The 16721-nt window shown below is 37.8% G+C and overlaps 1 protein-coding gene across 8 annotated transcripts in view; it reads right to left on the minus strand.

Moving 5' to 3' along the window:
* Positions 1-16721, minus strand: part of GRIA4 (glutamate ionotropic receptor AMPA type subunit 4) — a 357129-nt gene that overhangs the window by 37951 nt on the left and 302457 nt on the right. For all 8 annotated transcript variants that reach the window (XR_014779500.1, XM_084783081.1, XM_084783080.1 and 5 more), the window contains exons 13-14: positions 14061-14259; positions 7611-7858 (exon numbers count right to left, since the gene is read on the minus strand). Coding sequence is in view for 7 of the 8 variants with exons in the window: in XM_084783081.1 (XP_084639207.1) it covers positions 7611-7858; positions 14061-14259 (447 nt within the window). In the remaining variant the exon portion in view is untranslated. The remainder of the gene's footprint in view (positions 1-7610; positions 7859-14060; positions 14260-16721) is intronic.

Raw genomic sequence — 16721 nt, forward strand, 5'->3', positions numbered from 1 at the left:
ATGGATGTTTTCTCATATATTCTGGTGAAGTAGATTATCATGTTTGGAGAAAACCAATATTTACTTATGATCTTCTAAGGAGATGATTATCATGAACATAGAATTATATTAAAGCACCAAGATGGAGAACTTTACACTGATGTGTAGATGGCATTTTTACAATACTGTAAATTTTAAGGCAATGGCTCTCAACCTGTGGGCCGTCATCCCTTTGGGACTGAATGGAGTTTTCACAAGGTTCACATAAGACTATCAGAAATCACAGATATTTACATTATAACTCATAACAGTACTAAAATGACAGTAATGAAATAGCAACAAAAATAATTTTATATTTTGGGGGTCACCACAACATGAAGAACTATATTAAAGGGTCACTGCATAAGGAAAATTGAGAACCATTGCTTAAATGCATCTTACGAAACTATATTAATGTTCACTTTACTATGTATCCCTCCAAAGTGGTAACTGGTATGTGGTACATGGTCAAGGTATTCTTTATTTTCCTGTAATTATTGTATGTAGAAAAAGTTTTATTCCACTTGTTCGTCTTCAATTTCTATCTAATTTGTCTCTGTTCTCTCTGGTAAGAGTGGCCTGGAGCCATAAGGGGCAGGAATATATTGCAGTATGGTTAGAAGGCTTCTCTTTTATCTCCAGATTTATAAGAGCTATTCAAGAAGTATGATCCTGTGCAGCCTGATCTAAAGGTCCCAGGCTGCCCTCTACCCTGCTGAAGGCCCAGCTTGCCCCTACCTTGCATGATTTCATTTCAGGAGATGCCTGAAGAACTGTATCTGCAAACACTGCCACAAAACTGACTACTTGACCTTTGTTGATTCTCTGAGGCTGCACAAAGAGCTACTTGTAATTGAAATACAGTTTTCTGGTTATAAATGCCAAGTGGCTTTGTAATCTATAGAAGTCATAGTCCTATGCACTGAGTTTTTATGTGCAGGAAACTTTCCTGACGCAGTCTATTCATTAAAGAGGTTTTTTAAAAAAAGGATTTAAGAGCCACTTTATAGTCACTATGGAAACCTATGCTATAGACAATAAGAAACAAGACTTTACATTGCAAAATTTAACTCTTCATCTAAATAACGTTGACTGTAAATACATGGGAAATTCAATATTAAAAGAACAAATGTAAATAGGCCTGTTTTACTCAACTCTGTTTTATGCACTTCAAAGTGCAAGAATACAATGTTCTCACATACTAAGCTCAGGCTCACATTAACTTTTGCCTCTAATATTACTACTTCTTCATGATGATGCCACACTTGCCCTTCCTGGCATGGGGGTTTGGTCACTTTATGCGCATTCACTGTAATTCATTCTGGCCAGGTACGCTTGTGGACACTGAAATCCTCAGGTGGCTAAGTTCTCTGTTGCAGGGTGCTTGTCCTGCGTCTAAGACTTAAATGAGAACTACTTGTCCATATATTTTTCCTAGATCAGCAAATCCAACTCAACACAAATGCAGAAACAATAGGCTCAGGACAACTGGTATCAGGTGCTCATTTGTCTACTTTGTAGGATATTGGCTTCATATGTTAGGAGTTTTTTTTTTTTGATGCTGCATTTTGCCTAGCTGCCGTTTTACCTTCTCATTTGACTGTCTACATTGTCCCACTTTCTAGCTCTCTGAACTCTTTGAGAGAATGCTTTCAATCCAGTCCCATTGGGAAGATTTGTACGAAAGAACTCATATCTGGCTTTTGTTCACTATGATAGGAAGAGGTCATTCATACTTATAAAAGTCACCACACTCTTGTCTTGCTCTTCTGGATGCTCAAAACATTCATATTTATTTATTATCATTGTTTTATTTATGAGACAGGGTCACATGTTTCCCAGGCTGGCCTCAGACTCAGTGTTTTCTGAGAATGACTTTGAACTCTTGATCTTCTTGTTTCCATCTCCCATTTCTGGAATTACAATTATACATTACCATGGCTGATTTTATTTTCTAGGAAGCAGTTGTGTGAAGTGAAAATCCAATAATTTGAAACTTCCTTGAATATCAGAGCTGGGATCTAGCCTCTGTTTTCTCATCAAATCAAGCTGCAAAATCTTAGATTCTACAATTTCTATTGTAGGAATTTCATTTTTTAAGTATATCTTTCTTTGATGTAGTAGAAATGAAAATAACTACAAAGTCTATACCCACAAAATGTCACTAAAACATAATTTATAGGTGTACAGATAAAAATGAAACAAAGAAAGTAAACACTAGCTTTTCAAGTTTGTACTGAATGCTGAGGTGTTTGCCATGTGTCTTCGGAGTGAAAAACTTACAAATCAGCTGGAAAAAAAAATCTCAATTGGAAACCAGGATCCATTTATAGAGTTATGTGTTAGCGGATTTAGATCAAATGGGAAGAAAAGTAAAAACGTGTCATATATGGTGTATTTATTGTCTGAAGAAGTAGGAAAAGTATTAATGTTTGTTTCTTTTTCAAGGGAGCTACTTTTGAAGCCATATTTAATTATAGAAAAACTAAAATAAAAAGTTCAAATTACAGATAAATACAGAAACTTTATTTTCATTTTTCTTTCTTTTTTTTTCAGTGCTTAAACATCTGAAAAAGAAAGGATGGATTATATGGTCCTACTGGGCCACATTTTCGCCAGGAAACATGTGGCCTCAGTGTGTTTACCATGTGCCATGTCAATTTGTGAATGCTAACTAATTGGTATTCACAGTCCATGCCAGCAGCACGATAGATACCTGGGGAGCCTTAATATAATCCAGACTGGGGGATTTGTTTGCTTCTTTCTGTGTGTCTTAACGTTGCAACCAGTTTTTCTTGTATTCATCTAATCCTTAGCCAGATAAACTATATTCTGTTCAAAACACAATGGGATCACAACAGCCTACTTTGTGAGAGCATTTGTTCAAATGTCAACAATGACTGTACAGAATATTCACAAGCATCTTTTCCTATAATACTTAATATAAACATTGTGTAAAGATTAAGCCAATCAAAATTCTAACATGATGAGAAAGGGGTTCTTCAGGCCCTTCCCTTAGGTAAGGCACTATACTGGCAGTAGACAGTTGCAGGAGGACAAAGAGTAACTTTTCTTTGGGGACGTGGCCACTGCTTCAGTAGATGGCTATGTGCCTATGCTCATAGGGTTAGCACTACCAGGACTCCGTGGGATGTAAGGCTGGAATGGAGCCATGTTGGGAGGGTCCAAGGAGGAATTAGTGGAAAATGCAAAGTGGATCTCACCAAAATACATTGGATACATGTATGAAATTCTGAACGAATTAAGGAAATTTTGTATTAAAATTGTATAATTATATAAAAAGCTACTACATCTCATTTCCAGAAGACATAAATGAGCATTTCTTCATTTATGGTCAAAGAAACTCAGTCATATTCATACCCATCCTCACATTTCTGCACTTTTCAGTTTTTCTATATTTATATTAAACATTAAAAGTTAACTCATTTCTGGCATAAAATTTTTTTATTCTCACACATAGTGTACCGCAAGCTCCATTTCTCTAAACTTTTAAAATGCTTTTGAACTTATTATAAAGTATGTTTTACTAATTTTACATTGTAAAGTGGTTCTATAGAATACACTATTCCACACAAATTAGGATATAATTTTTCACACATCTACCCTGCGAATAATGTGAAAGAAAGGTAATTTAGTCCAAACATCCCAAGAAGCCAGTGGCTCTCCTACACACTGAAAAAGAAAGTCTTATAAAAAATGGAGTTTTCCACTTCCTTTTCTTAGTACTTCAGCCCCTCCTCCACCATGCCATGCTATGGCTGGGAGGCCCAGAGTGCCTGCTGTACAGGAACCATGTCAGGCCTGGCTACCAAGGACTAGCTTCTGGTGCCGTAAGTGCTTGTGGCTGAGCATCTCCAAGTCCAAGCAGGCTTTACTCTTTTCAGAATTCATACACTGGCACAAGTTTTCTCTGAGCTCTCTTCTTTTGAAACATCATCCTCTTCCATTGGTGTCAGAAAAAAAATTGTCTATTTTAGACACGATTCTACAAACATCTTCAGGGAAGATAAATTTTTGGTTGATAAAGCACTGTGAACTACAGGATTTTAATCTGGCTTCAGATATTTGGATCAAGATGTAAAGGCCAGAAGCAATCTGCTGATGAGACTCACTGCTTTATTCTTTGGTGCTCTGTGAAGATGGTAGATAAAAGCTACATAATAGTTTGCACATTTCCATTAAGTATATCAACCTAAATTTTAATGGGTTTATTTATCACAAAGTTGATAGCATAGTAATTAAAGTAGTATTAAGAATGTAATAAAGTTGATTGCATATAAGACATATAACTTTATTACATAAGGAATTATGGCCAGTTGGTGTAAAAGGTATCTGAACCATGGGATATATGATTCTGATATAGTTGAATCTAATGGCATTGATACTAAAGTTAAAATAAATAGACTTCATCTTTCATCTAAACTTTATATTTTATTATAATGCCACCAGAAATACATATTTAAAAATAACCCTCAAGAACTTGCCAGTTAGAGAAAAGCTTTTGTGGTGACTTTGGGTAGCCAGGGTACTAAAGAAAGGATATGGAGGATACCATGGAATCCGGACTGCCTTAAACAGGAATGTGCATAAACAAAGGAGTTCTGAGAAAGAAAATAATCAATATACCTGGCACTGTTGTGTCATTTAGGAATTGAAGAATCTATGCTAAAGTACAATAATAGTTTCAGAGCTATCTATACCTGAAAGCTTAATGTTTAAGATGTGCATACATGTCTAGGGAACAATATTCTAAAACGAAATCTTTCAGAACAGTAGACTCTGTTTATTACTGTTTGCCACTTGTGCCAGGTAATCATCTGATTACTACCGTTGCCTGGGTTTGCACCCAGGGCCTGATACCTGCTATTCAAGCTTCCTACTGCTTAGCTCCTACTCCCCAGACCCTACGGTGACATCTTTCAGACTAGTCATAGATACACCCTCTGCAATGATCTTGATTGTATTTTGTTTTAAAGATTACAGTAAAGAACAAAGTCGTGACTGTCTATTCTGAATATGTGCCACCCTATTTCTCTTTTCTGTGACATTTATTCTGCAGCATTTTGAACACATAGTAAAGCACTGAAGCTTAAAGCTCTAGATGCACAGAGTATGGCTAGCCACATGGCAGCCTTATCTGCTTATGATTACACAGAAGGAAATATTACTGCTTCATCTTTTCTAAAGCTTTGTGTTGCAGAGAAATTAATGCAAACTCTAGATTTAAAAGAATGGTTTCTATGGAAAAAGAGACTTAAGTTTCTGTTGAATAAGTAAGACAAGTTTCATGGGTATGTCTTCTGTATTTTGCTGTCATGAATGCATTTAATGTAAAATTGTTTCTACGAATTAAATAATGTATGCAACAGATTCTTATTGGTTTGTCCCTCTTTAAACAGAAGTCTCCTAGGGGAAAGAATACAAGACATTCAACTTAATAGGCCTCTCTTGCTTACATGGCTGGGGTTGGGGGAGTGGAGATAGAGGAAAAGGTGAATGCCTTTAGCCTTCAGTGTCCTTCCAAAGCTCTCAAAGACAAGGACAAAATGACACAACAGAGGCCAGCTTGCTCAGGAAACTGTGGCATACAGAAAACAAAATGCATAAACAAACTCCCCATCCAGAGTGCTGAGCTTAACAATTGCCTCATTAACAAGATCTAGGCGAGGACAGGAAAAGAGGGGGAAGCCAATCACTCATTACTATACAATTCTAGACAGATGAAGCCCTTCAGCATTTCCCCCAAACAATGCCTGTAGTGTCGATTTGACAAAGTGGCACATTTAAGAGGAAATGCTCTAGCCATCAATGGGAGGCAGACACACTTGTATCACAGGGCCAAATTCAGTTCCCGAAGCTTGACTTTATCAGAAGGCACAAGACAGAGGACAAGGCAGCTATATCCACTGAGAATTAATTAAGAGAGACAGCCACTGAAAGTAATCAATAGCCTGACCACCAATCACAGTTGATTTTACCTCTTTACACTAAACTGCTAAACCGTTGCCTCCATGGAAGTTGATCTGATACCTGACTGAACGGGTAGCATAGACTTTTTATAACACATCATACAAGATATGTCAACAAAGTCTAAACGTCCTGGTGGCAGTTTAAGTTTCTAAATGGCTAAAATCTTTTTAGACAGGCTTCCATCATGAGTAATTTATTAGTGTGGTGCTTTCTCTGATGATTTCTCTAGGTTTATATAGGATGTTTGTTCAAATAAACCAGAGATCAGAGCTGCCAGAATCTATACTCTAATTTGTCTTCACTGACTACTTTTTGTAACCATTTCCTTTGAACAGTTTACCAGTCACAGAATACCCTCCCCCCACCCCCCACCATTGAGTTAACACCATCATTCCCAGTACCTGTGTTTCTCAAATAGATATCTGAACCCTTCCCCAACCCAACACACCCAAGGTACATCATTGTAGTTCCCTTTCTGAAGCCAATGAAAACAACTACAGAACACTGACGTTGCTTTCATTGTGGCCGGGCAACAGTACAATTCTCATTACCTTCAGTTTTCACAGGCTTACCAGAGACATCACTTCTCAAGATCAGGTTCTTGGTTAAGCCCTTTAGCAAGGGCTGTGATTTCCTCTTGAATCTGCTTTGTGCTTCTCTCCTAAGCAGCACTGAGACCAGAGTGATTTGTCAGTTATCACTTGCTTTAGCCCCAGCAGGTTCAAAGCAGCCTTTATTACTTAAGGAAAACAGAAAAGTCTGTCTCCTGGGTGTAAGGTGAATTTTCTATGTGGAGAACCAAAAGGCTGTAAAGGGCAGATGTGCCCAGTATTTCCTTAAGAGTGAAAGTCTCCTCTTAACCCAGGTAAGTTTTTTCTTGGGAGCCACTTGGCAGAGTCTATCTATACATAGTTTTTGAATCCTGTTTGATCTAACTTTACAGATCTTACTTACATCACACTCCCTTTAAAATATATGGGAGTGTGACCTGAGTAAGCACCATAAAGCCAGAGCCTAGTCTTACCTCTAAGTCTGGTTGGTTTTAGAAGTGGATGTGATTTCAACAGTACCAATACAACCTCAACATAGTCTGAAATAAAATGATGCCATACTGAATGAAACACTGAAATGGAAAAAGAAAATCTCTGTTGGGAAGAAATGGATTTCTTCTTACCAGAGTCTGGCAACTGGGGATAATGTTTAAACACAATGATAAAATGCAGAATCACTACGGACATAATGGCAGCAGGCAGCATAGACTTTGGTGGGCAAAACAACACAAAAAGTTGATGAGATCTAGACAAAAAAAAAAAAAAAAAAAAAACAATAGCCATGATTTAGGCTCACTGCAAGGAGCTAGTGTTCAACCACTTTGGTTTTTATATGGCCTTCAAAGATCAATGTCAACCATGGTAATTTTAGAATGGAAATTGAAAGTTGCTTTTACCTTACTGTTGATCAAAAGTATGAAATGGAGAAAAAGAAAATAAACCAACAGACATACTATGTTCACACACAAAGTAGAAGAATCTTTCCAGGGACATCAGGGAAGGTGGAATACTATAACAATTCGTGTTCTATTGTTATACTATTCCACCCACCTTAATGAGGAGCCCTTGGGCGTTGCAACACCATAGCCTTTGGAGTCCAGGTTTCCTCCCACTTTCATCGTGTCACAGGGCTTCCGCTGCTCAATGTACTCATTCATCGTGGACTCCAGGAGAAAGGCAAATTTGCCCTTGGACTTGCGGACACGAGCCACGCCCTCAGCTGTAGTCCTAGTAAACACAGACGGCTCTGCGGATCGCATGTAGGTCCACATCTTTTCATACACTGCTATTTTTGATCTCTGGAGGAAATGCAAATAAAATTAAATACAGGAAAGAAGGGAACAACGGGTTAATATAGACAGAAGCAAGGCTATCTAAAGACTTTTAGTGTTATTCCATTATCTGTTATCCAGTTTTCCTGGCAGAAACCCAGCTTTTTAAAACTTGAAAAACTGAATTTTTAAAATTCTTTAGGAAGTCAACAGAGTGCCAGGTATGTATAGTGATGATTAAAATCATGTACCATTCACCATAATGATTATTACTCTCTATTGTATTCACTGAATATTGTTGTCGATGTTACTAAAGGTAGAAGATGCTGAAAAATATTGAAACTTTAAAGCTCCACGTCCTATCACATTCATGATCACCTGGAAAAGGACCAGTTCAAACCTGAGTTTTGCTTCTGTAAAACTCTTCTCAGTTCTAGATTTGAGTTGTACTAGAGTTACATATATATTTTTCATGTCTCAAAAGTTCAGTTTACACCAAGTCATCCCTTGAACATTCAAGGGTGAGAAAATAAGCTCTGTACTTTACAAATGAGTGCCTACTGAACAATATTCAAGCCCCAGGTAACTCACAGAGCACAAGATTGCATCTGACAAAAATCAACAAATAGAGCACCACGCTGGGTTTTAATGATAAGGGATTTCAGTTTTTATGTTTCAGTTTGATGTCACTCACTCTAACCACATGACTCTGGAAAACAAGATTATTTATTTATTTATGTATTCATTTTACATCCTGGTTGTAGCTCCCTCCCTACTGTCCTCTCAGCCCCACTCTTCTTCCTTTTTTCCCCTCTCTCCCCCTATTCCTCAGAAAAGGGGAGCCCCCCCTACCCATCGACCCCAGTTCATCAAGTCCCATCAGGACTGAGTATATCTTCTTCATCTGTGGCCTGGCAAGGCAGTCCTGTCAGAGGGAAGTGATCAAAAAACAGAGAACAGAGTCCATATCAAAGACAGCTCCTGTTCCCCTTACTAGGGGGCCCACATGAAGCCTGAGCTGCCTATCATTTACATCTGTGTAGGAGGCTTTGGTCCAGTCTGTGTATAGTCCTTGTTTGGTACTGGAGTCTCTGCAAGCCCCTCTGGGCTCTGGTTAGCAGAGAGAAATTAGGGTGGAGATCAGTTCTGGGGAGAGTGGGCTTGAGGACAGAGGGCTTGCAGAGGGAAGAGAAACGGTGGGCAAGGGCATCTCTGTGATAACCAGGAGAATTAGGACAGAGCAGGCTTCTGGGGGTGACTCTAACTGAGGCCCCCTAGTAGCAGGCGTCATGGAGACTGAAGAGGACACCCTTTAACTAGACAGGACTCTTAATGTAAGGAGGGAAATACCAACCCATCCACAAAAACTTTGACCAAAAATTTACCCAGCCTACAACATGTCCAAGGATAAATATAGAGCAGAGATTGAGGATATGTTCAACCAATGCCTAGCCCACACTGAGACCCACCCCATGGAAGAGCCTCAACCCCTCACACTAATATTGGTACTCTGCTTTGCTCACAGACAAGAGCCTAGCATAGCTGTGCCCCAAGAGGCTACCCCTGGCATTGGATCCAAACAGATGTGCAGACTCACAGCCAAACATTGGGAGAAGCATAGGGAGTCTTGTGGAAAAGTTGGGAGAAGGATAGAGAGACCTGGAGGTGACTTATTTCTACATTTATGACCCTTACTACTTAATTATTTAAGTATTTTAGGATTTAAGTTTAAATTTTAGTTAATTATTATTATTACTTTGCACATATGTGTATGTGTGTGTGTGTGTGTGTGTGTGCTTGTGTGCGTACACATGTTTATGGTTGTACACGCATGTGTGTAAGATCAGAGGTCAACTTTGGTGGATATCTTTGCTCAGGTCCTATACGCCCTGCTTTTTTGAGTCAGGTTCTCTCATAGACCTGACAGGCTGATTTGGCCAGAATGCCCCATGGACTTTACTACTATGATGTTCCTGTGCTGGAATTACAACACTACACTGAACTTTTTATGTGCGTTCTGGGTATCAACTCATTTCCTTATATAGTCAATTGTCTCTGTAGCTCCATTTTGAAAAAAAAAAAAAAGAATACCAGAAAAGTGCTAATTATCTGCCAGTTTTCCAGTTATGGCCAAATACTACATTTAAAGAATAAGATGGTTAGCAAAATCAAACAGAATGGGGGAAAATTAGGATTAAAAATTTTTTAGTCCATTGATATTTTTGAAAGTCCATTTTTTCATATCATGTATGTATATTTATGATGTAAATACATGTGTATGCATGTTACACTGTGTGTGGGAATGTGTGTGTATGAGTGTATGTGTTTACGTGTATATGCATGTGGCAGTCTGACATTGATATTGGGAATCCTCTTCAATTGCTCTTCTACTTTATTCATTGAGTCAGGGTGACTCAATTAAATTAAGAGCCCGGTTTTCTCTGGGACATCTCCTGTCTCCATCTTCCAAGAGGCTGGAGTTTCAAGTTGGCCACGTAGCCTTTAGGTAGGTTCTGGGGATCTAACCACTGAGAGACCTGCCTAGCCCTTAAAATCTACTTCAATGCCACTAATATGAGAGAAATTACTGCTGCATTCATTGTCTTTAAATTAAAAAAAAATGATGAATTCATATAGTGTCTATGATGACTTTAGGAATCCTAAGCAGAGCTCTTGAGGGAAAACTAAGTGGGAAGAGGTCAAATGCCAGATGAAAGCATATTGATGGGCAAATGCTGGTCCTGTCTTGTCACTGTGGCAATGTTTAGAAATTTTAACTGTAACTGGCATGGGCTGACTTGGACCAGAGAATATGCACAGATAAAGCATGAGGTGAGTCAAAGGCAGAGAGCTAGAATGACAGACCTGCCCTTGCTTATCTGGGATTTCAGGCATGCTTGTTAATGTTTGTGGGCAAACCAATATTTATAGATTTGATGAGGTGGGATAAAATGAGGGATATTCTGCAGACTCAGCATGCTAATAAACACATAGACCTTTAAACTCTAGCATATACTTACAAATCAGGCATGGGAAGTATATATGCTCCAGGTGATAAGTAGAGATCACATAAAAGTCATTTTTAAAATTAGAAATGTCAGATCTGCTTGTTTCATTGTTATTGTACAACAATGCCTGAGAAACTATCTGATTTAAAGCATTAATGTATTAGTTCAAACAATCTTTTACTTCTAGCATGCTATTCTCAATCATCACATATGAAGTATTCTATATACCTGCATTTAATAGAAAATATGTGTGTTGCGTTAATGGATGTTTAGTTGCTTTCTTTCTGCTAGTGGTGTAGGCAGCAGGGCCCTGGTTATGAGGCAATCTCATCTACATTTTGTTTGATAATATTTTAAAACCTTAGCTTGTAACCTATTTCACTTATTTTTTCATTTTGCTGATGTCTTAAATAGGCACAAGATTCAAGTTGTGTTGAAGTGAAAATAACGGTGTCTGGGTCAGATATGCAAGCATGGCTGTTATGAATGACATGTAGGACACTTTTGAAATAGCTTGTTTGTGCTTAGCAGGTGTGCAGAACCTCAAGTATAGCAAGTTTCATAATGTGGTAAAGGCAAGCAAATGCATATATCATCTTCCCCAACTCGTGGCTCAAGTTGTTTTTTTCAGCTTATAACACCAGTGCTCTCCTGTGAAGCCTGAGTGTGGGTCACTCACTGCCTGAAGTGGCTGAGTGGAGCTGACAGATGTACCATTACTGTGTTCCACAAGAAAGTATTTCTGACAATATGAAAATATCCTTCACATCCTGTTTCTTTAGCTCATTGGGAAAATGACTTATTTAAACCAGAAATGGGAACAAAGGGGAAGCAAATAGAATAGGAAATGAGTGGGTTTTTTGTTTGTTTATTTGTTTTTTGTTTTGTTTGTTTTAAATCAGAAAACCCAAATGTACATTTTCCTGAAAAAGTTCTGGCTGGGAAATTTACTTTGTTGTCTCATTAGTGTTTGAAGTATTCTGTAAAATAAATACCTGCATGTATGAATATTTTCCCATTTTTGAAACTGAAGTTGAGCAAAAAAAAAAAGAAGGAGAGTCTTGATGGGGAATTGAGCATGGACAGGATGACATAAATTGTGGAACCAGCTTTCAACATTCCCAAATGTCTTATCAATATATTCTCTTATCTACTTCACCAGTTTTCAGAATTTGAGCATGAAAAACAAAGCTTTGTAAAGATCAAGGCGTCAATATTTGCATTGTGTTGGCTGCTAAAGAGCTTTACAGTGAGCTGAGCTATTGTTTGCTTGCTCTTTAAAGGTACCAACATGACACATCATCTCCCCCCCCTTCATTATTCAAGGTAGGTGTGCACACACTTAATGAGCATAATCCATCACTTCTCAGTGAAAGGTGAATGACAGCATTCTACTCTGATACAGAGGGGTTTCCAGGCAAAAATCAGTAAATGTTACTTACCTCTTTATAAGTAAAGAGAAGGCTTGGATGATTAACTTTATCTTTGCAATATTGTTAATAAAGTCTTCTGCATGACAATTACTTAGTAATTTAGAAAAATTAGAAATATTTTTAGAATATTTGAAATTTTAAGTAATATTTGTGGCTAATACTTAACACTATGCACAACAATGATAATTGTAGTGTTTCATCAAGTTTTGAGTGATTTGTTATTGATTTGTATTTATGTGAATATTTGCAATATTATATAATAGAAGTGAAAATAAAAATTCATCTCCATGGAATCTTGGTAAATGTAAAGCTGGCAAGCAGAGCATCACATTTTGCTGTGTTTATTTTCAAGCTACTGAGAAAACTACATATTTAACTCTCTCAGATACTATTAAAAACTCCAAAGCTAAGCTATTATCATTCTCAAATGAAAGACTTAGAAAATAGTGAAACATCTTTCATGTTCCAAATAATTTACCACCTCTTGTCTTGAAAAAGTTGATATTAAATACAAACTATATTCATTATCATCTACTTCATATCTATGAAAATGCCACTTTGGCTACTTTTTTAATATTTTGGCCTCAAAGTCACAAACTGAGTTGGCCATATCTGTGAGTACACATTGCTAAGTCAGTTTGGCAGACCTAAGAACAACTAATTAGAAGGGAAATCACAGAAAAGAAGGGAGTGTTTGGAGGTAGGAGAGTAACAACAGGAAGGGAAGATGGGGGCCATTAGGAGGGCAGTAGGAGAGAGAGAGCAATGGATGACAACAAAGTGCAAAAACATATATGAATAGAAACCTTACAACAAAACCAGTTAACTTTGTTAATGTAAAGAACAAAACAAAGGAAACCCAAATTTTTTTTCAAGACAGGGTTTCTCTGTGTTAGCTTTGGCTGTCCTGGACTCACTTTGTAGACCAGGCTGGCCTCAAACTCACAGAGATCCATCTGCCTCTGCCTCCCGACTGCTGGGATTAAAGGCGTGCGCCACCACATCTGGCAGGTAGTCCAATCTTAAAAAAGTTAAAAACAATTTAACTCCCAAATGGAATAACTTAAAGAAAGAAAAAAACAAAACAAAACAATGACAAACACACCCCATGCTTCAATGATAGAGAGCCAAAGTGACCTCATCCACATGTGACACAGTTGTGCCAATTTGAAACACCTTACTACAAAACAAAATCCACCAAATCTAAATTCCATACAGCTTTACAAAAGTCTCCAGAACCATTATCACAGAGGTACCCAGAATTACTGTCAAGGAGGATTCCTTTTTGCCAATAGGATTTTGTAAGAAAGCAAACATGTCACTTTGAAATGATAGCTACAGAATAGATCAAAGTGATGCAGCTCATAAAATGAGCTCATAACATGAGGTTTTGAGCGTCAAATTCAGCAAGTTAAATGCAACCTTTAAAGGAAAGAGTTGCCTTCATTTTTATATACTTGGTATGAAACTACGTACAATTCTCATCATGCAAGAGGTAAAATTATCAGAGTGCCAGTAATGCTGTAGTGTTGGGTAAATCATGTTATAAAATAACTTTAGTTAACATTTTACTCTTATGCCCTAGAGAGACTTCCTCTTGCAATGTAAATCAGTTTTGGCAAGTTAAAATTATGATTACAAAAAAACTCCAGAACCCTATTAAGTAGTAAACTCAGCTGTTTCCCTTGTGTCTTTTGATCTACACTAGTTTAGGTCATAATATAACTGTCGCAAACATTGCACAGAATTCATAACTGCTTAGGTGCCATTATTCTGCCTGTGACTTACTCTGAAGAATTCTTTTGTTGACCCCGAGTCAAGCGTCCCGTAGGCAATTTCTGTTTGCTTGGCCAGGTCTTCCGCACTTTCTATAGGGGAGACCATTCTCTCCACCGTCAGGAAGGCAGCCAGATTAGCAGTGTAAGATGAAATGATGATGAGCGTGAAGAACCACCAGACGCCTCCAACGATGCGACCTGACAGGGATCTAAACACGGACGAAATCACAAGGTTTTCCCCTTTCTAATCCAGAGCGAAGAAAGAATTGTCACCAATTCCCAGTCATATGTAAAAGCTACACATCCTTAAGTATTGTGTAGTCTGTTTAATAACGAGGCTTACATTGATGCATAATGATGTCCTTTACATTATAGCTAAAAACGTCACGGCAAAATGACTTCATTGTTTTCTTTACAGAAATAGGGAGCTTTGCTCTCTGGCAGATAGTGAAGGGAATCTCGGTAACATCCCCCAGTGCCCTCTCTGATAGTTCAAAGTCTCTGAAGTAGGATTCAGGCATTGATTAAGTGACAACATAGTAGTTTGGTTTATTGGCAGTGTTTCAGCCACTCTTCATGGTGCAGAAGTGAATGTAGATATTAAGCTAGTGGAGTTTAGATTTTCTCCACATTGGTAGACACTTTCAGAGAATGAGTAAAAGCCCCTCTGAGCTCTGCAGAATGCCATGTAGGCCAGGATGAGGTTGGACTAAATAGGGTTGGAGGAGTAAGTCCCAAGTAACTTAACTTTGAGCCGACAGATGTCCTAAAAGTATTTTTTTATGCTGACATAACAATGTTTATCAAGGATGTGCAGGCGAGTTTAAGTCACAGACGGAAAGCTAAAATGAGATGAAATTTAAAAATGCAGAGAAGAATGTTAATATTTAATTTCACTCATTTTTATCATCAATATATGGTCTCTCCTGCTGGTATTGTGCTGGGTAGCCTATGTTTTCTCTGATGTGATACCTCCATAGCTTTAAAGGTCCCTCTAAGCATATGTCTTATACCTCTCCTTACAAACCATTCACTTCAGAAAGAAAAGAAGACTGCCCGTCAAGCCACCCCAGATTTTTTGGTATTTATATTATTACCTTTGCTTGGAATTTCTCTCAGCTTCCACTATCTAATGCCCAAATTCACTAGACCATTTTCTTCATAAAGTATGCCCTGATCTTCACAGAGAGACAGAGAGACAGACAAACAGAAAGACACACACACACACACACACACACACACACACACACACACACACACGTGCCACTTAAAACCGTAGAAAGTAATCATTTCCATGATTACATGTAAAGATCTATGTTGTATTGCAGGTCTCACTATATGCCTAGTACTGTGGAGTACCTTATGTCTACCTTTGAATTCCTTGAGCGCTCCATCCACTTTTTGGGGTATTTAAAATCTAGATGTTATTATGGCACTGCATCTTTTCACCTTTGTCACTTTTGAAGGCAAAAATAAAATGTCATTGACTGGCTGAGAAAAAAAAAAAAAGATATGGTCTCTCTCACTATGTAGTCCAGTCTTGCCTAAAACTGAAACCATGTAGCGCAATTTTCTCATGTTTGAGGCAATTCTCCTGATGCAGCCTCCCTAGTGCTGGAACTACAGGTAGGTAAATAATTATGCCTGACAAATAGTTTTAAAATATATACTTTTTATATTTGAAATTACGTTGTAGTTATTTGTGTGGGGGCATGTGCACTATTTATGAATACGGAGGTCAGAGGTCAAATTGAAGGAGTCGTTTATTTTCTTCTACCAGGTTCATTTCAGCTATTGAGCTCAGCCTCTTAGTTTGGTGGCAAGCATCTTTACCCTCCCCATTTCCAAACAATTTTGCCTTTGTGTGAAGAATCACTTGGAATTTTCAGGGTTGCTTCAGTCCCCATCCCTCTTTGTAAATTTAAATCAGATCTTTGCATTTTAAAACCTGGCATCTGCTACATTTTAACTTAGTGTTGGCTTGATCTCCATTTCAAAAAACTTGGTCTGCCCTGATTCTTCCTTCTTGCCTCCAAATGCTATGTTACTGAAATTTAAGATTTTTCCATTTTTTGGGTCTTAGGAGTTTAAGATGCATTGGGTCCAAAAGGCCTCCTTTTCTGAACACATACATTTCCAAGCATATTTGTTCAAATATGTTAAATGCAATATTTTGCTTCTTATACTTTTAGTTGCTCTGTGGGAGAAGTAAAGAATTTTTTGTGTAACAAGCTGGACTTTTGGTGATGTAGTAAATGAGTGGAAGTAATGAAAGGAAATTGTAATTCTTCCTATAGAAACATAGCTATAAAATTAGCATACAGTTTACATGGCTAGATCATACCCTGATGCTCAGATTCCTTATATGTTGATATGAAAAACTATACACATCTATTACAAACTGCACCCATTCATGCTTTTAGAAACCCCACAGTAAAGATTTCCCTTAAGTTACTAGAGTTAAATTCAACATTAATTTTTGATGGTGGATCACAGTAACAGATACAGCCACAGTGTTTGAAGAGGAAATATGACAAATTCGGTGCTATTCTATAGTTTAGGCTTGGTTAACACCTGTCATGACACAGGATGGAATCGAATTATGAAATAATAATGGGAGTGGCAGTGGATCGCATAATTAATTTCCTCTTGAGGAAATTACTTTTTGTGA

This window comes from Acomys minous (assembly GCF_964271855.1).
Source record: "Acomys minous genome assembly, chromosome: 5".
Taxonomy (NCBI): Eukaryota; Metazoa; Chordata; class Mammalia; order Rodentia; family Muridae; genus Acomys; species Acomys minous.